Raw genomic sequence first — 19,949 nt, forward strand, 5'->3', positions numbered from 1 at the left:
TGTTTTTTCTTCCCTCCAGCCCCTCTTTCTTCTCTTCTCATCTCTGTAAATTCATTAAGGTCAGTCCAACAGCTCAGGAGAGGCCAACATGTTTCACTCAAATTGTTACATGTCCAACTTGTGGGAACAAAACATTGCCATTCATAGCAATAGCACTACTTAGCATGAGCCTGCATTACATCCTGTTGACTTTGTATGTAAGTCAAGTGGCTCCCTGAGTTTAATGAGAAGGTTGCAGGCTCCTCTTGGTTCAGTAACAGCCCGTCCACACAGCAGCGTTAAACAAATCTTCCAACGCTTCTGCCCATTCACTTTGAATGGGGGGACGTCACGTTGCCTCGCTTTTCGCCGAACTGCATTGTGGGGAAGCAAAGCGAAGATTTCCAGGATTCAAAAGTTGAGCAATGTTCAACTTTTGAAACTGAGGTGGAAGCGTCAGCCAATCAAATCCCGCTTATACAAATCGGACAGTACAAACGCTAGCCAATCAAACCGCGTGCAAGTTGGGAGAGCCAGACCGCAGTTCATTTCCTCATATTCCAAACGAGAAATTACGGTAGCAAATCACCCGGTTCTTTACGACCAGTAACTATTTACCGGGATACAAACCGGAGGAACCAGGCATGGAGGGAGGTGGCAGAGACAGTGGGTGAAACTGGTAGGTTTTCGCCTGTTTGGGGAGTTTATATATAGATATATATATATATATAGATATATATATATGTATTGCTCGCATAAAATCCCCGGGGTTTTTTGCTTTGTATGTTGGGGGCGGGATATTCATGTGATTGGTGGTTGGTCCCAAAAAATCCCCATCAGACACGCCCACCTCCAAGATTTTCAAGATTGTTTTAACGCTGCTGTGTGGACTGGCCGTAAAAAGTAAATAGAAAAGAAAAATAGTTTAAAAAAAGTGAAGTAGTGAAATAAGAGTCTACATGCAAGCTATTGGAATGATACATTAGATAAATAATTACTAAGTAGCAGATGAATGTTATGGATGTTGTTACTACAGTTCAGTTGTTTAACAGTCTTATTGCCTGTGGGATGAAACTGTCTCTGAATCTTGTGGTTTTAGTCCAGATGCTGAAGTAACGCCTGCCAGACGCCAGCAGACAATACACCACCTTTCCAGAAGCTTTCATAAAAGGCTAAGCTGCATATCACTCAGCTGGGGTAGATTGAACAAAGAAATGTCAGATTGTGTGAAAAAGTAATCCTGCCTTCATTTTTACAAACTTCAAAAAGTCTCACTTTTGTTTGGAGCTATCTATAAGTCAAGATGTTGCCATGGCAGCGCCACACAAAGGAAATTATTGAAAGAGCGTTTTGTTAAGTGATAATTACCACATAGCTCTTATTCATGATTGGTAGCTACGTCTAAATAAAGGGTCAAGGCAAACTGGCACGTCGTTCTCAATGAAAAATAATAGAGGTCAAAAACGGAACTAATGAAATGTCTCTGCGTCATAGATTCCTTTCTGCTTTGTCAAATAGCTGCACGAACCTTCACCAAGGTTGTCAGGGAAATGTGTCCACAGAAAGTTCAGTTTTTCTTGGTGAAAAACTCAAACACAAAAACAGAACAATTTTCAGTATCATCAAAGACCCCATGGTAACAATGGATCCATCAAAGCAGACTTTTCCATGATTGCAATCAAGGAGCCGCTATGCACCTAAAGGAGATTTGTATGATTGCAATTACAGAGTCCCTATTGTTTTTCCATTCTGTAGTTACCATGGCAGGAGCATCTACTGACAGAACGGCCGTAGAGCTTTCATCTCCGAGGCACAATGATGATATTGTTGAGGAGCTTCATCACTATGATTCCTCTCTCAAGTCTACCTCCGTACATGCTGACAGGAGCTCATCATGTTTGTAAAGAGGGAAATGAAGATGTGATCATGATGACACACACCTGCTTCTCTACTGTACAGCAATCAACCACTTTGTTCGTCAAACTTATTTATGTTACATCACTTTTGCAAAAAAACATTATGAACATTATTTTGAAAGTGTTTACAATGTTCAATACCAGTCTCTGCAGATTATGAAATCAATGCAGCTGTAAATGTACAGATTAGGCCTTAACACAAAATAAAATATCGATATACCAAGATAGGAAAACAAAAACACAACACTGATTTATAACTTGTTTGACAAACTTGTTTTTTTTATATCACTTTTGTCTTTCGTGTTTACAATGCTCAGTACCAGTCTCTACAGATTATGTTGGTGCAAAAGAGATAACAACTACACTGAAATGAATGCTACTTCAGGCCGAATTGAAGAGGACGTGCAAATGAGTTTTACATCACAATCTGAGAAGCGTGTGCATTTTTTTGGCGACACAACTACTAAATTACTATTTGATACACAGCAGTTAGGCAGGGTGGGGTAACGGGCAGTAATGTAAAGTAATTAAGTAGATTTACTCAAGTACTCAATTTTGAGGGACTTAAGTACTTGAGTATTTAAATGTTGTGCTACAATGCCCCACTACAATTCATAGGTAAATCGTGTACTTTTACTCCACTACATGTATTTAATCCCTTTAGTTAATTTACAGATTTGGATTAATGATGTGAAATATAATCAACTCTTAAATCAGACTTCAGTTCCACCTGGAGTAAATTCACAAGCTACCCTGCAGTATAGAAAGTCATTAAAACTAGCTGCACCTTTACCAGCTTTCATAACACTTTAATGATCAATAATTATAATAAAAAAAACATATCATATATATTATTCTGAAATGGACAAATCTGCATAATGAGTACTATATTTACTACTATATTTTGATGCTAATACTTTTCTACTTTTACTTGAGTAACATTTAGACTGCAGGACTTTTACTTCTAACAGAGTATTCCTACACCCTGCTACTTCTACTTTGACTTAAGTACAGGACCTGAGAGAAATTAATCTCTGGTAACGGGGGCAGTTGTTATAATACATCTTTTTTTTTTGAAAACTTTATTTAAATTGTTTTGTCAATACATAATAGACCCACACAAAACACTAAATTGAAAATACACACAACACATAATTTACGAAGACGTACTTATTTCAGAGGGCAGAGGTGCAGAAAGTGCTTTGTCCAATCACAGAATCATTATGGTCATTATGGTAATTATACATCTATGGGGCAGCCTGTGTAACTTCTTACCCGGGGATGGAGCTCCGCCGCCGGGCCGCTTCCCCCGCGTCCTCGGCCCCGGTAATGGTCTCTTTTCCCCCGGCTTCGGGTCTGCCCTCCTCTCCCTCTGCCCCGGTGCTCACCGCCTGAACTCTCTCCGTCGGTTCCCCCGCGTCCGCCTCTTTTCCAGCTGCCTCCTCTGCCTCGTCTGAACTCCATTACTGTTATCAACCGTGGCCGGACACTTTAGCGTGTAACACTTCAAAGTTGAGCGGAGTGAGTGTTACATGGAATTGTGTCCGACAGCAAAATGGCGTTAGATGGTTCCAAATCCTATTTTGACCAAAACAATAAAAGTAATCTGTTTTTTAAGGAAAGACACAAAAGGCATGTTTAAGTTCCAGAATTGAATGTAATTTTTGTATTGTATTGTAATTGGAAAACACAATTGCCCAAAATGCAGGCAATGAAGGCCATATAGCCTACAGTAGATTACACCAAAACAGATACATAAATAATGAAATTGAAATACAGAAATAAAAAGGTCAAACAAAAACTGCTGCATGGTTTGTGAGCAAAAATGAATACAAAAGGTTTTTAAAAGATTGTTTTCACTAGATCTCATGCATTTAATTATATGATCTGAGGTTTATTAAATTACATACATTTCAAAACAGCTTCAATGTTTTTTTTTTATGAATAAACAATTGTTCAATATTTGTTTACATTACTAAAGTAACATACTTTACTCTTTAAGTTTAAAACACAAATATAATGCATTTTAGCAAATAGATTGGATAACTAGTTACATAAGAACATAAGAAAATACACATAAGACATTTGATGTTGCTGCTTCCAAAAATGCCCAAAGAGAACTTAAACATATTTAAATAAATACAGAACAAACCACAATATTAATAGAACAAAAGTGTAGACCTATATAGGTGTAGTTTTATAACCCCTTGAAAATGGTGTATCAACAGGGGTTTAACTTTACATAATAACAATTTTAGAAAAAAATTACAATGTGCAATTGTGTCTGATTATTGTGTGTCTTTGTATTTCAGGATAACTCTTAATGGAACCAACATTTGGGGCCTTCCTCTGACCTGTCAACAGTAACACAGACAGACAACAACATGGATGTAAATCCTCCAAACAACACTTTTGCCAACACCTCACACGTCCAGATGTCTTCCCACAACGTGTGGGAGGTTATAGCGATCGCTACCGTGTCAGCCATTGTCAGCTTGATAACGGTTGTTGGTAACGTGCTGGTGTTGCTGTCCTTCAAAGTCAACAGCCAGCTGAAGACTGTCAACAACTACTACCTGCTGAGTTTGGCTTTCGCTGACCTCATCATAGGAGTGTTGTCCATGAACTTGTACACCACGTACATCCTGATGGGTTACTGGTCCTTGGGAAACCTTGCATGTGATCTCTGGCTGGCGGTGGATTATGTAGCCAGCAATGCTTCGGTTATGAACTTACTCGTCATCAGCTTTGACAGATACTTCTCCATCACCAGGCCGCTGACTTACAGAGCTAAAAGGACTCCAAAGAGAGCCGCCATCATGATCGGCCTCGCATGGCTGGTGTCTTTTGTCCTCTGGGCGCCACCCATCCTGTGCTGGCAGTACTTTGTAGGAGAGAGAAACGTGCCTTCTGACCAGTGCCAGATCCAGTTTTTAACAGAGCCTGTGATCACTTTTGGTACGGCCATTGCTGCTTTCTACATCCCTGTCTCCGTGATGACCATCCTTTACTGCAGGATCTACAAGGAGACGCAGAGACGCACCAAAGATCTGGCAGAACTGCAAGGCTTACCGAAGGAAAATGTTCTAGAGGGGACTAAACCTCAGAAAACCATCATTCATTCTTGCTTTCATTTCACAAGAGAGAGGCGAGAACGGAGTCAGGCCTCATGGTCGTCCTCTAACCAAAGTAACGTCACTAAAATGACAACTAGATCAGAGGATGCATGGGTGAAATCTGATCAGATCACCTCCTTCAACAGCTACTCCTCATCTGATGAAGAAGAGCAGCCTGTTTCAATAGATACCCCACAGGGATCATTCAAAGAGCAAGAGAGTGTTCAGAGTAATAAGAACGGGGAGGTGGGGGGTTACACAGAAGAACTGTACTTCTCCACTCCTAAAAAGAAGAGCAGTAAAAAAAAGTTGTCTTATAAATTCAAACCTGGCTCCAAGCCTAAAAACGGCAAACCTAAAACAGCGTCACCCTGCCTGCCTGAAGCAGAGCAGCCTCCCAAAACCGCCTCCCCTTCGGCCTCCTCCACCTCCAAACCCCTGGACCCCGTCCTGAAGAGCCAGATCACCAAGAGGAAGAGGATGGTGCTGGTGAAGGAGAAGAAGGCGGCGCAGACTCTCAGCGCCATCCTCCTGGCCTTCATCCTCACATGGACGCCGTACAACATCATGGTGCTCATCTCCACCTTCTGTGCCGAGTGCATCCCCATGTCGCTGTGGCACCTGGGCTACTGGCTGTGCTACGTCAACAGCACCATCAACCCCATGTGCTACGCCCTCTGCAACAAGACTTTCCAGAAGACCTTCCGCATGCTCCTGCTCTGCCAGTGGAGGAGGAGGAGGAGGAGAGGCGAGGACAAGCTGTACTGGTGCGGACAGAACGCAAACGCCAACAATAAAGTGACTTGATGTGGCACATGCTAATATTAGAGCAGACGTGTGGATGTTCTCGATGTATTCTGTAGTCAGTGGTCATCGTCAGCATGAAGTGCTGCATGTGGTTTTTGTGTTTAAGTATACTTGTTGGTGGAAAATGTGCTGAGCCGGATGCAGAACTCAAACTGCTGCTCCATATTAGGTTGCTATACAGTCTTACAAAGGTTTAAATCTACTTTAAGATGAGAACTCAAACTATTTTATAGTCTGGGGGAATACGACTAATTTCACCAAAGTCATGAATTTCCAATGTTCATTTTCTTGAACCGACATGTTGTTAAACAAAATTCTTTCTAGATTTTTTTGTTTAATTATCTTACACTTTCAATTTTTTTTTGTAAAAACATTGCAAGGAATTCAACATTACATTTCTATAGAGGAATATGAAATGAATCCCTATTGTAGTCACACTTTGAAGCTTGAAGGAATCACTTCCACACCAATGTAGACAGGATAACAGGACTTTGTAAAAACATACTTTTAACGTATACTGCATGAGCATTAGAGTAAAAACTCTGAACTGGTCCTTTAAACCTCATGTTATCCTTCTCTATTCGTTCACCCACTTGCACTGTATATAGGACATACTGTAGGCGTACACATTTCAAAGTAATTCATAAATAATAGTTCACTGATTCTGTTTTACACCCAAATGTATAAATTGCTTAATGTATTGTATCAGTGTTGTGTTTTTGTTTTCCTATCTTGGCAAATCGATATTTGATCTTGTGTTTAAGGGCTAATCTGTACATGTCTGCGCATTTACGTAAGAGATTGTTTATGGATCACACCTCTTCTTTCTCTCACTATTCAGATTACTGTAAAAACTTCAACACAAGGTATTTGAACCGAATTAAGCCGACCACCATGTCTCTCTAAACGATGACTGATGCTGTTGTAAATGATTGCATCTGTCAAAAGTTATCTCCCTGAACTCTGTGCCTTTTGTTCTGCCGAGAAGCAAAAGAGCTTTTTGATTGGATTTGTGCTCATTGTCTGTGTGCAGTATTGTGAAAGTGAGTCTGTGTGTTCTGATATGAACAGTAAAAAAACAAATCGAAGGCAGAAAATCACACTTTTGTCAGCATGAACCTTTTACATCAAGTGTTGAATCTTGCTTTGTACTTGTATTTCTTTTTTAATAAAAAGATTGCCAATCATTACCCGCTCCAATAGTTGATAGCATGGATGAATGTTACAGCTAGAAAGACACAGTAATATTGATAGTACCTTTGGTTGGTAATTTTATATCATTTTCGTTTTGGCCTCATAACTGGTAAAAGACCAAAACCAACAATAACATTGATTTTTAATAACAACCTGTGTAGCCAATACTTAATATAGTGTATTCCTCTGTAACATAAACATCCATTGTCCAAACACTCACAAAATCACAAGAATAGAGCACTCTTTTTCACTGGGTTACATGTTTTTATTACAATGACCATAACTGGTTTGAAGTAAATCCCATAAAAAAACCATTATGCTGCTGTAAGTACAGTAAGTGCATCAAAACAGTTGGAAATAGTCTCATATAAATATAATATTTTCTCCTGTTTGAGTAGCATTTGCTAAAAACTACAGTCTCAACCTGTTTTAATAAATCCTTAACCATATACATGAGCTTTTTATTTTATTTTTTAAATGTCTTCATGTATCAGATGGATTAGCATTGTTGGTTTTGGCCATGCAATGGGAATTGTTAGGTTTCTTTATTTGAACAGGTTCAATGCACAAAAGGACTTTACCTAATGTAGAATAAGGACAAATGCACAGTACCAGGTTTTCCACTTTAATAAAAGTTAAGTTACAATAGCGATTTTTTTAATAGCAAACACAGCTCTTTCATCCTGAGAACTGGCAATCATTACATTCCAATTAATAAACCATTAGCAGTGGTAATGTACAGTATGGAAATACTGACCATACATTATGCCACACATAAATTAAAAAAAAATAAGAAGGCCATGTGTTCCCTCTCAAACAAAGATGGTGTGAAATAAAAACACAGTTGTTATGATGTTATCACATTGCAAATTTATTTATCTAGGCTTTTTTTTTTAAATAAGGATTTATTAGTCTTAAAATTCACGTAATATTCATTCAGTCGTATCACTGGAAAAAAAAAAAAAACATGAACATCTCTGTATATATGATTTCTTTCAGGTAGTAGAATTAGCAGCAGTGGAGAAAAAAAGCACACCAAAGGGTTAGCACAGAAAAGATGGGTGAGTAGCAGAGCCACATGTAGAAAGTAGAGCAAATGAAGGAAAACAGCTTTGCAGGGTTTCAAGACATTTCTATCAGTGCAGTATGAAAAAGATCATATTTTTTTCTCAGTCTCCAATAGCATATTAGAAATCAAGATGTGCTTAAAACATCTAATAATAGAGAAACTGTACAATTGACCCGGAGGGAGAAAAAAAATGAAAAATGACACTTAAAAATCTTGCTTCCACGGCATAACTCGTTCTTTCTTTAAGCAGAGTGAGGAGGACTTGTTGTACTACCTCCTCTTCACAGCCGGCCTGGTGCCTTTGCTGGTTACAGCCTTACTGGAGGGCTTGGAGCCGCCGGAGAACAGCTTGGTCATGAGCTCGGAGACGTCTGGCAGCTCGGGGTTGGGGTTCAGCATGTTCATGGACTGCTCCATTTCCTGTAAAGACAGCAGAGAAATGAACACAGATGTAGACGATGAACTGAAGGCTGGGGACAGACTCCGGAAAGCCTTACTCATTAAAAATAATCCCACCCACAAAGTGATATGCAAACGTGGAAGGAAACTGACTATTTGTTTCAGGAAATTACACTAGTAAAAATTAATACATTATAATAAACCTGAATCCTATAAACTTGAGAGAAATCAGAATCAGGTTTATTGCCAGGTAGGTTGACACGTACGCGGAGTTTGACTTGATGTCATGGTGCATACATAAAAGTAAAACACAGATAAAGAACTATTTTAAGAAAAATATAATAACATTGAAAAATAATACAAAATATAGCAGTATTTACATAGAAATAGAATGGAATAAAATATGGAATAAAATTCGGCAGTAATAAAAAAAGAAAACCAATATTTCTGATACAACTCTTCAGACTGTTAAGGATTCGTTACCTTTCTCATCTCTGGGTCATTGGTGTTGACCACCTTGGGCAGTAGAACGATGATCAGCAGCGGCAGAACCATCATCATAACCTGCAGGAGCACCAGAAACAATTCATTAAAACAAGAGAGCCAGAAGCACAGGAACTATCTTTGACACTTTTATCCAATATGTATAGAATGGTATGAACTGTAAAATGATGCTGATAACTGAAGTCAAAACACGAGCAACCTACACTCAATGAAATCACAAATTAAGATGCCTAATAAGAAGATTTAAGGAACACACAGTTTGGTTTTTCCACTGAATTAGACAGTTAATCTTTCTTCTGGTTAATGCATTTGTAATGGTTGCTGTTTGGTAATCAGGCGAAGGTTTGGTTCTATTAAGGTGAGGTAATGATATGCATAACAGTAAACAATTAAAAGTGTTCTTCAGGCTTTCCTGAATGTATCTAAATGTTCACTAATCTCAATCTAAACAAATATGGCATATTGGAAATCTCTCCTGAGGGTATCGATCATACATATTCAGAGAAACAAAAGCAATGTCCTTACCATTGGGTTCATGAGGAAGTCGGTCCATCCCCAGGTTTCTCTCTTCATGAAATAGGTCTGAGGGCCATTTGCTCTGATTTGAAGAGGGTATGGCTGGCGGATTACTTCTGAGGTCTTGATGTAGTTCACAAGACGCGCCCTGTCAAATGACTCATGGTTAATTCAGTGGTTAGAGCTTCCTCTATTCAGTAAGCCGAATAATCAGGCCAACATGAAACTCATTTGGGTTTCTCACTGTAGGGAAGTCTTACCTCATTTTGCCTTTTGATGTGATGTCAACACGCACTGGCTCAAATCTATAGTTAGGGGTGATAACTTCCACAACATAGGATCCGGAGGGGACGTCATTCACAGCAAAACTGCCATCAGTTCTGTAACAAAAATTGGATTTAGTCAAGATACACATGTAATACATTTAGTTCATAACAAGCTCATACTTCTTAAAATAAATACCCTTTAAAAAGCTCTTGAATCATCTGGAAAATGCATCGGCACAACGCACACAAAAAAGGAATGATTTCTGAACACATGGAGAGTTACACACACGATGATCTTATATAAAATGCATTGCTGTAGATTAAACAACCCCATAAAATAAAGTAAAAATGTGCACAACATCTACTGCAGTAAAATGCAAGATACACATTATTGCAGCGGTCATATTAATGAAGAAACATCACATACAATACTGACAAGGAACATTTCCCCAGCTAATTGAGTACTTTTCCTACACACTTTTGCTGGTGATTCTTACATACTTTATTGCAAGTTGTGAATGCATGGATTGTACTGTGTGGGGTATTCACACAGCGTGGAATCCTGTTTGTATTACAAATTCACGTAAGAGCATTTCAACGTTGTAGTTGTTCAATGTGGGTCCAATTCACTAATGATTTACTTTGTAAAATACTAGGTATATTAGCAGTACAGTACTGCATATTATCATATATTATGTATAGTAACGAAGGGTGTTGAATAAATGAATTGGAGTTAAAAGTGTTTGTCCCTAAAATGTAGTGGAGCACATTAGATTACATTATGTCACTTGTTAGAGGCATTATGTAGAATAAAATACAATGACTCAAGTAAAGTACACGAGTATATGTACCTAGTAACTTTCCACATCTGAATATTACCTTCATAACATCAGTGTTGCATCAACAGACGTGTCTCGTGCAGCTAAGATTTGTTATGGTTACAGCGACAATGAGGCCTGGCTGAGCTCAAAGTGCAATAAACAACTAAGTTCAGTGACAGGTAGGTAAAAATGAAATAACCGTGTTGTTGTCCATGTTGGCAAAAGTTACCTTCACAAATATTAAGCTGTTAGTTAGCACGGTGAGAAGTTGCCATCTGCCGACAGCAACTCCCGTGCGGTTATCCGACTAGCTTCGAGGCTAATGATACCTTAGCCTCGCTAATAGGCTAGCTAGGGGTTAGTGAATTAAAAGCTGTTTCTTACCTCACAAACCCCACGAACTCTTCACCTTCCACGAATATCCTGGCCGAAGAGACCCAATCTTGTGTTTTCACCCCGGGAACCACCGCTCTTCCCTCGATTTTGAATCGATCTCCATTGGGCTGTTGGACCGAAACACCTGCACCACCAGGCCCCGTTTCCATGTCAGAGAAACCCAACGCCACGACGAGCACAGCCTGGAGGAAAACCCATAGCAGCGGTATTCTGTCTCTGTGCAACATGTCGACTGTCTTTATCAAATTAAAATGTGGTCTAACTGGATGAATTCAGGAGCAGTTTGACAGAAGGAGCGAGAGACCCAGGCTCATCAGCTGTCTCTCTGCGGAAGATGACGTCACTTGAAATACAACTTTATTGACCAAACCGACGTTCACACTCTGTTGACGTTCACTGTGTAATAAGCAATTGTTTTGCAGAATAAAAATGATTTTAGATTAATAAATGTTGTTTTTTAAACGAATACAGTACAGCTGTATAACTCCTTAGTTGCAAATAAATATAATTTCATTGCTATATGAAATGATAAAGCAAATGACAATACATGTGTAAACCATACTTAACATTATGTGTTTCATTTTTACATTAAGATTTGTTTGTCTTTATAGAAAATGAACCAAAAAACTGACACGGAAGATTTTGGTAGATATTAATACAAACAAATATGCAACCAAATGAATATCCAACTCTTAATATTAAAACAATATATGGGGTTTGAAAATAAATCAAACACAATAACATATTTACCAAATATTGAGTTAAGGATGATGATCTAATCGTACACATATACAGCTAAATAGTCATATGTTGGTTTTCTTTAATTAAACCTAATATATTTTTTCTTTTACATTTAGCTGACGCTTTTATCCAAAGCGACTTACAATAAGTGCATTTGGCCAAGAAGATACAAACTTGAAGAAAACGGAATCATATTTTACATTGGGTTTCATAGAGCTAAAACATTTCAAGTGCTACTCAACTAGCTATAGATAAGCCAGTCCTTTATTAGTATACAAGTGCTTTGTTATTCATTTTATTGCTCAAAGTGGAGTCGAAAGAGATGAGTTTTCAGTCTGCGCCGGAAGATGTGTAGGCTTTCTGCTGTCCTGATGTCAATGGGGAGCTCATTCCACCATTTTGGAGCCAGGATAGCAAACCCACGTGGTTTTGCTGATGGGAACTTTTAATACTAGTTTCATGATTGTGCATCCATTAACAGCTTAACACTTATGATGAACAGAAAATCTGAACTTATGATTGATAAAGTTGTAACAAAAAGAAGTGTACCAACTACAAACAGGAAAAGCTGAAAAACTAGTTTGGCCACTGTGGAGGACTTATTAAGCAAATTAAGCAAGATCACAAGGGAAGAGCTATGCCAAACGTTTACGATTGTTTACTTACACAGTGACGGCTTCATTTGCCAAAGGATGTCCTGATTAAAAAACGAATCTGTTTGAGCCATTGTTAATGTACCTTTTAAATATATAAACACACACAGATCACCTTAAAAAGAATCTAAAAGAATACATGATTGATTTTTATCAAATTTATTTAAAAGATTAAAAGAATCACTTGTGTTTACATCATGCATCATACAGTCGAATGTCATGAAGAGGCAAATTGAAATCAGGAGGAGCTCTAATAACTTAAGACTGTTGCCGATTCAAGTTCCTGATTCAGAGGAACCAAGGCGCGAAAAAACATTAAAACAGGAGCATTCATTACATCCACAAGTGCATTTGCATTCAATGGCTAAGAGTGGTGTAGTGAGAGACGACGAGCTAGGCACTTCATAGAGCGACGTTACACCCAGTCTCATGGAGGTCCACTAAATATGCCCCTTCACAGGAAGGTCCACTTCAATGTGAAGCAGTCGTTTGCCGTGTGTGTTTTGCAGAAAGGCTCTCAGCCCTTCTTCAGAGTCTCCACCTCTAGCCGAGGGAGTTGCCTGAATTGTCAAGTTAATTCCCAGTAAAAGACGTTTGGGTGTGAGTGGCAGAAAAAGCCCATCCATTTCTCTGGCATCACTATAAGTTTTCAAAACACAGACATGATCCGGCAGTAGTGGTCACATCCTCAGAATGCCACGAGAACAGCTGTCAGGGCAGCTGCGATAGATAAGACTGGATGGCCTACGAGAAGAACACGAGATAACACATTAGTTGTCTTTACAGAGAGTTTAACAGTGCACACATTCAAATAAGATATGATTTACATACTATCTACACCAAAAACCGACTATTAAAAAGGGGGTGTGGCTTTCTGCGACCAATTCTTGACTTGTATAACCTGTACGTTTTTTTAAATCCTTTTATTAAATGGTAGGATGTGAATATAGAAACAAATTAACCACAATGCAAACTCAACTCATATTATATGTGCTTATGCTATTAACCATAAGCAAACAGTAAGCCTATAGAGGACCTGGAGGTGTTTCTTTTTAGAATGGGAGTGTCCACCCAAAATCAACAAAGGGTGGAAAATACAGAAGAAGCACTCGAATGCGTCTTTGTGACACAATGTTCAACTCAAAACATGTTGAGCATGAAAGTAGAACAAGCAGACAACCCAGGCAAAGCTTGACAATGAACATTTAAAGAATACATGTTTTGAGGGATGGTTAAATGTAATTGAACTTATCCAGTCCAGGAAAATCATTAACAGGAACTTCCTTATTCTGAAAATCCCTGATAAGTAATATATGAATGTCCTCACCTTTGCCAGTTCTCCAGTAGATCCTGGAACCAAACATGACCGGGCTCCTTCCTTCCACAAGTCTTTCAGCCGCTGCTTCATGACTTCAATATTCCTGCAATCAATATACACACATGACAAATGAAGCTCAGCGCAAGTTCAACCAGGAAGACCGTCTTTACTCATTCATGTATTTCTATCTCCATGTTTCTACTCTCTCTCTCCTCTCAATAAGTGACCGGGGGCGTCGCTCTTCAGCTTAGCCAATCACTTCGCTCTATTCCCAAGAGCCTATCATAGCGTGCCATCAAACCCTTTTAAATCTGCTCTCCCCTCTGACAGCTGTCATTTCAGGTGACTCAACGCAACCCTCGTCCACCCCTTTTCACCTCCCGTCCCTCTGAATCCAGGGTCAAGCTAAGCCACTCCCCTTCAGACCGACCCCAACTATCCATTCACCACCACCAGTGTCTAGACCCCAGGGGGGTTTCATCGGATCGGTTCTACCCTCCCGAATGATACTTCCTGCACAATGGGGCCTAATTGACCTAAAAGACTACTGTCACATTCATTTGTGTATCTGCGCATTAAATACATATTATTACATCAAAACAGTCTCTCCTGATTGAAATGCAATATGTGGAGAGTGCAAATCAGTCAGTGACCGTAGAAACACAGACACACACGCTCTGCTACAAGACCTCTGGACACAAGCTCACGTTTAACTCAGCAGCATAAAAGCTTCAGGTCATACCAGAAAAATACATTTGAGACACATGCTTGAGTTCATTAATTTCTACTGTATAACTAAAAGTGTTTGTGCCCATTTTCATACCATGATCAGTATTTCAGTTTGGCGAGGTTTAGTGAGGTTCATAACCAACTGAACCCTGAGAAAACACCTTTTTTCTGCATGTTGTTTAAATGAGTAGGCAAATAATGGAGGATGTGAATACACTGGTACAAATGTGGTCAACGGAATCTTTGGTGCCATTTTGAAATTTCCCTATTGAAAATGACACAGCAATGTGCCCGAGGCCTATTGTTAACTCTATTTTGACAAAGTCATTTGTTTCAATAACAAAACCCAACACGCATATTCACCATGACCCCAATGCAATATTAAGAAGTAACAGGATTAGTGAATGGCAAAATAACAATAAATAACACAAAGTATTATGTTATGGAAGATATATCGAGTCTGCTTCTTAAAAATAAATATAGTATCCTATGTGGAGGTTATTGCCATTTGTCTTTTCGAAGAAACACTGAAGAAAGTTGTTCATTTTATGAAGACAGCTGACTTGTTCATGTACGTTTCTTGTGCTCAGTTTCCACTGTGCTAGTTTGCAGCATTTAATCATAATAAAACATTTGGATAGTATCAAAAAGGAGAAATGTTAGGCTTGAGATTGAAAGTATCTGTGGTGTCTTGGTTGTATTTAAGCATGCATAGCCCACCTGTCTTCTGAACTGTCCCGCAGTCTCTTCTCATTCTTGAGTTCTGGCCACCATTTCCTGATGACGGATTGAACCCAGTGTAAACCCACCATTATGTTTCTGTTAATAAAACAAAACAAATACAATTAAAGCCGACAAGTTTGTCAAATTACAATTTTAAAAGTTATCTAGCAAATGTTTCCAGGTCATAATAAACAGGTTTTAAGTCACGGGGGACACTTACTCTTCATATTTACTGGCAAGAATCACTTTCACTAGGGGCATGAGGTCAACACAGCAGCCAAGTGACAAACATGGTGCTTCAGTTTGAAGACTGACGGGAAACAAGAAAACACAAGAGAGAAAGACAGTTAGTGAGCTGATTTTCAAAAAGGTGAGCCGACAGAGGGACAAAACTAAACAATCTTAAACGTTGACTTTAGTCTAATTACATTTCAGCTTGTTATAATCAATATCATTGTCAATTTAGACGAGAAAAGACAACAGATGGACATTTGTTGCAGTTCCAATTATGCTACATGATCTTGTTTAACACAGATGTTCTGTATTGTGCAGTGTGCATTAGATAAGGGAAGCTGAATCAGTAAAAGGCATAAAATGGTAAAATTCAGATGAGACTCACTTGTTTGTTAAGACAGGTAAACAGTCAAGCAGCACCCCTGTGTCTTCAATTCTGTAAAAACCACAAATGATTAAATATTAAAGATGTTATTTGATTCAGGATTTAACACAAAAGCCAGCTGTCACTTGTGTTTTTACCTTATTAGGTAGGCCACTAATTCACTGGCGTTTCTACACCATAACGTTTGAGCTACTTTTAGTCGGAGGCTCCTTCCAAAAAGGACTCGAGTCATCGCTTCGTGGTCCTTTGATATCTGAATGTAAAGAAAAACAATGCACAAAGGGCATTCAGTTAGTATCAACCCCAAGAGAGATAAGCAAAAACAATTATCAGTGATAGATTTAAGATCTCACCTCTGTTAAATTGCTGTACTTGGAGCTGGCCCCTGCCATCTTGGAGGCCTCTGCGGAGTTCACAGGGAGCCCGCAGATGTCGTTGAAGAGCATGCCCCGCACATCATCGGAGCACGTCAGCTCATTTTCTTTGTTGGCCATGCCGGGGTTACTGGCACAGCCTACATCTGAGGTTCTGCGGTGCAGCTTTAAGCCCACCTCCACCAATGGACAACCCTTCCTCTTGCAAGATGACAGTCTTTTCGCTTTTCCTGTGCTCTGTACTCTGTAATTGACTTGAAATCTGCCAAAAAAAGACAGTCAACGTGAACCTGTTGCTAAGCTGTCATAGATGGATAAAACCATGAAATGTAAAAGCCACAGACAAGGTGATAATGTTTATGAAAAGGTGCTTTAATGATCCAGTGACTGAGAGGGTAGATCTGTGGGACACAGAGTGAGTGATTGATCACAGTTAGATGAATCCAACAGATGTGGATCAGAGACTCACCTTTCTTTATCTAAATCTTCCTTATTTATATTATCCACCTAAAACGAAAGGATAGGGGATGAAGCCACCACTACAATCTCTACTTCTACAACACCACTGAACTCTACTTCACAGTCACCAGGATATGAGGAACACAATTGTTTACACAATAAGACATATTGCTCTTTCACATGTCCCTACCTGCTTCATGTTCTTTTCAGCAGGAGAATGCAGGCAGGATCGCAGAAAGCCATAAGGTTGATTTATTGACCTTTTAAGACTTCTTGATACCAGAGATGCTTACCAGCTTCCACAACAAGAGACACTGTTAGACAAACAATGAGAGGAAAAAGTTGCAGTTACTTTCCGAGGCCTAATAACTGAACAGGTTAGCTCCCCCTCCAACAACATGTGATCGAGCATGTAGTAAAGAGGTTCAAAAAGACTAAAAGCAAACATTCAAATGGGATAAACTAAACAAAAACGCTATATTTGAGTTACAAAGGCGTTGGCTGATGCGATACAAGTTAGCTAGGTGAGCTAAAACTAATGTCACAACATGTTAATTTAGGTAGTAGGTTTTATGTTTTGCGACAAATTGGACATCCGACGGTTGGAGGAGAGCGTATTGTTACGTCCATTAGCTCAAAGTTAGCTTAGCGTGTTAGCTTTAAACTACAGTAGTTAGCTTATAGCTCTGCTATCAAGGATACACGGAGACGTTCAAAGTAACTAGCCGGGCCGCTAATGCAAGCTAGCTGGCTAGTTAGCCGTCAAAGTCAGGGAACATATGGCTTCAGCAATACTACTTTGTTTTCACAATTTAAACAGCGAAGTTAGATACCAACCGATTCATTTTGTGAAGACGCTTGAGGTCTCCTCAGGTGTGTAAATCCAAAACGTGAAAAACGGGTTAAACTCAAGAGCAACTCCTCTGTGTGTGCAGACCGTTTCAGACTTGAACCATTCAAAAGATACACCGCCGATGTGTGGGGATTGTGGGATTGGTTTTTGGAAAAGAAAAACTGCAGATTTAGCGACGACTGCTGGACATTACGAAACACATTTCTAAATCCTAATGTGCAGTGGTGCCATCCAGTGCCATGAAGAGTGTATTGCAGCAGGAATGCATGCTATGTTTTTCTTATTAAGATAAGATAACCCTTATTAAAATTCAGTTTTTGAAGAAGCAGGACAGCAATAGATACATTAATAATACAATGATTGTTTCATCAACCTGGTGTGAGCTGTTAACTGCTGCTATTAATCACCATCCTTGAAGCCTGCAATATTTGCTCATGAATAGTTTTCCATTTTTCCCCTATTCTTATTTTAGTGAAATATATTGGCCTACTCGTGTTCAAAAAAGTCTCATCTTGTCTTCTAATATTACATGTTACTTTATAAAGGATTATAGTAGCATAAGTGAAGTAGAATTACCTATAAATTAACAGCACATTACAGTTTATGATTTAATATACTTTCCACCTCTGAGCATGCCACCACGTGAAGCATGAAGAGACAAAAAAATAGAAACAGGTTTATTGCCAAGTAGGTTTACACATACGAGGACTTGGTGTACATGGTGCATTCCAGTTAAAGACGTTACAAAGTAAGAAGAAAAAACTCTAAAACAATGATGTGATCAAGTCGTGTGGCTTCTTCGGTCTGTGGATATCTCCTAATCTCTTTAATTCTGTTAATAGGATTAATTGGCCGTTAATCCAACATTGACTTTAAAGCAGCTACAATTAAATCGTTAATTACTTTGAGTGTTTTTTCTTCTTCATTAGAGTCGATTCAATTTTATTTTCATTACAATAAGATAAACTTGGAGTACAGGCACAACAACAATGCTTTTGAGCGTCTAACCAGAAGTGTAATAATATATATTTTTAAATAGTCTTTGAAATATTTGTTTATAATAGTATTATTTTCTGAATTTGTTTTCAATCTGTGTCCAAAGCAAATTCCTCATATTTGTAAACCTACTTGGTAATAAACCACATTCTGGTCCTGATATGAATACAATAGATATATAGGAACCTATAAAGCAGTTACCAATCTTGACTATATTTTTCCCTTCTTTTTCCTTTTAAACCCAGAAATGCTTACTTCTGAAACAATCGTGAAAAACTGTGCGTGTCTTATAACACTCCTAAATAATTGGCAGGTGCTTTGACAGGCAGTAGAACAAAAATAAACATGTTTAGAGAGTTATAAACAAATATATATTGCATTAAGTTGACCTGAGTCTACCTGCTTTTTGAGCTGTAAACATGCTTTTCTTGGTTTATTGTGACAAACAATGCATTTCATTTGTGCTGTTTATAAAGATTTTCCGTACACATAATTCATATTTTCTGAGTCTCACAAAATAATGATCAGATCCCTTTGGTCACGATACAGCACCCCAAGCAATGTTCCTTAAAAAGAAAACACAAGTCAAATATGGAGGCAAAGCAACATCATGTTTTCAGCGCCTCCAACCGATGTGGTCTAATTCAAAACTCTTTTTGCTTTTCTGGGTCTTCACATCCTCTTCCCAGCAGGGCCTTGAGCGGAGTTTGATTTGTAGATAAATATTGGCGGTTTACAGCTTGTGAATTTATCTGAGCACTGTTCAGTCTGCTGTAGGCAATATTTAGTTTTGGAAAATGTAAGGCAGGTCTATTTACAGCTTGATGATTCCTTACAATACACACCTGCCCGGCACACGCTCTCCTTCAGAAATGGATTTATATAAGACTATTGCTTGTGCAAATCTGCTAACAATTTGTGTGCTGAAGAAGCACACGCATAAAACAGCACAGAAATACAGTACAACATATTTGTTATTATTTTGATGAAGATTTTAGAGCCAGTCTGAGTCTTCAATCAATACAAATAAGAAAGTACCCAATAAAGAACCATAACATGTTCAGATGTGGTAGGAATAATTATTATTCGGACCTCTGTGGTTTCCCCCCTCTCTTTATACAAACAATATCTCATTCAGAACCTATCAAAAGGTTACATGCTTGATTAGTATTGACATTTTGGGATATAAGCTTATCTGTTTTTTCAAGAGTAAGATAGAGAGATTGATACCAAGCTCTAAGGAGATTATGGTGCCATACTCTCAAAATAATGGAGTAAATGAGGCTAATCTGCCGACTCAGACACAACAGTATATATTGCATGTTGTCTATAGCCTCGGATGGCTGTTCACCCTTGCTTTAGCACTTTTTCTTTGAAGTTACTTTTCACAATATCTTTGATTCCATCCGGCTGAGTTAGTGTTTTTTTTGCATTTGATACAAACGAGACATTTCCTGGCATGTTTTGAATAGACTGAGACACTTAGCGGGCAGCGTAAAGG

The 19,949-nt window shown here is 38.7% G+C and overlaps 4 protein-coding genes across 7 annotated transcripts in view; 1 reads left to right on the plus strand and 3 right to left on the minus strand.

The window, feature by feature from the left end:
- Window positions 1-3,411, minus strand: part of LOC104960049 (cell death regulator Aven-like) — a 7,867-nt gene extending 4,456 nt beyond the window's left edge. For all 3 annotated transcript variants that reach the window (XM_010787997.1, XM_010787995.1, XM_010787998.1), the window contains exon 1: window positions 3,171-3,411. In XM_010787997.1, the coding sequence (XP_010786299.1) occupies window positions 3,171-3,359 (189 nt within the window). In that variant the 5' untranslated portion in view covers window positions 3,360-3,411. The remainder of the gene's footprint in view (window positions 1-3,170) is intronic.
- Window positions 1-6,934, plus strand: part of LOC104960050 (muscarinic acetylcholine receptor M5) — a 17,774-nt gene extending 10,840 nt beyond the window's left edge. The window contains exon 2 of the mRNA XM_010787999.1: window positions 4,208-6,934. Within this exon, the coding sequence (XP_010786301.1) occupies window positions 4,280-5,818 (1,539 nt within the window). The 5' untranslated portion in view covers window positions 4,208-4,279 and the 3' untranslated portion in view covers window positions 5,819-6,934. The remainder of the gene's footprint in view (window positions 1-4,207) is intronic.
- Window positions 6,935-7,623: 689 nt separating this feature from the next.
- On the minus strand, window positions 7,624-11,334 carry emc7b (ER membrane protein complex subunit 7b). Its single transcript, XM_010788000.1, has 5 exons — window positions 10,972-11,334; window positions 9,761-9,880; window positions 9,510-9,648; window positions 8,964-9,044; window positions 7,624-8,501 (listed from the first exon to the last, which is right to left on the minus strand). Exons 1-5 carry the CDS (start codon window positions 11,208-11,210, stop codon window positions 8,352-8,354), a joined length of 729 nt encoding a protein of 242 aa, XP_010786302.1. The 5' UTR covers window positions 11,211-11,334; the 3' UTR covers window positions 7,624-8,351.
- Window positions 11,335-12,520: 1,186 nt separating this feature from the next.
- katnbl1 (katanin p80 subunit B-like 1) lies at window positions 12,521-17,594 on the minus strand. Of its 2 annotated transcripts, XM_010788001.1 has the most exons (10): window positions 17,437-17,594; window positions 16,790-16,913; window positions 16,610-16,647; window positions 16,120-16,402; window positions 15,904-16,019; window positions 15,767-15,817; window positions 15,368-15,457; window positions 15,145-15,243; window positions 13,705-13,798; window positions 12,521-13,121 (listed from the first exon to the last, which is right to left on the minus strand). In XM_010788001.1, the coding sequence occupies exons 2-10, from the start codon at window positions 16,796-16,798 to the stop codon at window positions 13,089-13,091; spliced, it is 813 nt and encodes a 270-aa protein (XP_010786303.1). In that variant the 5' UTR covers window positions 16,799-16,913; window positions 17,437-17,594; the 3' UTR covers window positions 12,521-13,088. The 2 variants fall into 2 exon arrangements, with proteins under 2 accessions (XP_010786303.1, XP_010786304.1); XM_010788002.1 differs by lacking the exon at window positions 16,610-16,647 and having other exon boundaries at window positions 17,437-17,592.
- Window positions 17,595-19,949: the final 2,355 nt, after the last annotated feature.

This window comes from Notothenia coriiceps, unplaced genomic scaffold, assembly GCF_000735185.1.
Source record: "Notothenia coriiceps isolate Sejong01 unplaced genomic scaffold, NC01 NC01_scaffold00031495, whole genome shotgun sequence".
Taxonomy (NCBI): Eukaryota; Metazoa; Chordata; class Actinopteri; order Perciformes; family Nototheniidae; genus Notothenia; species Notothenia coriiceps.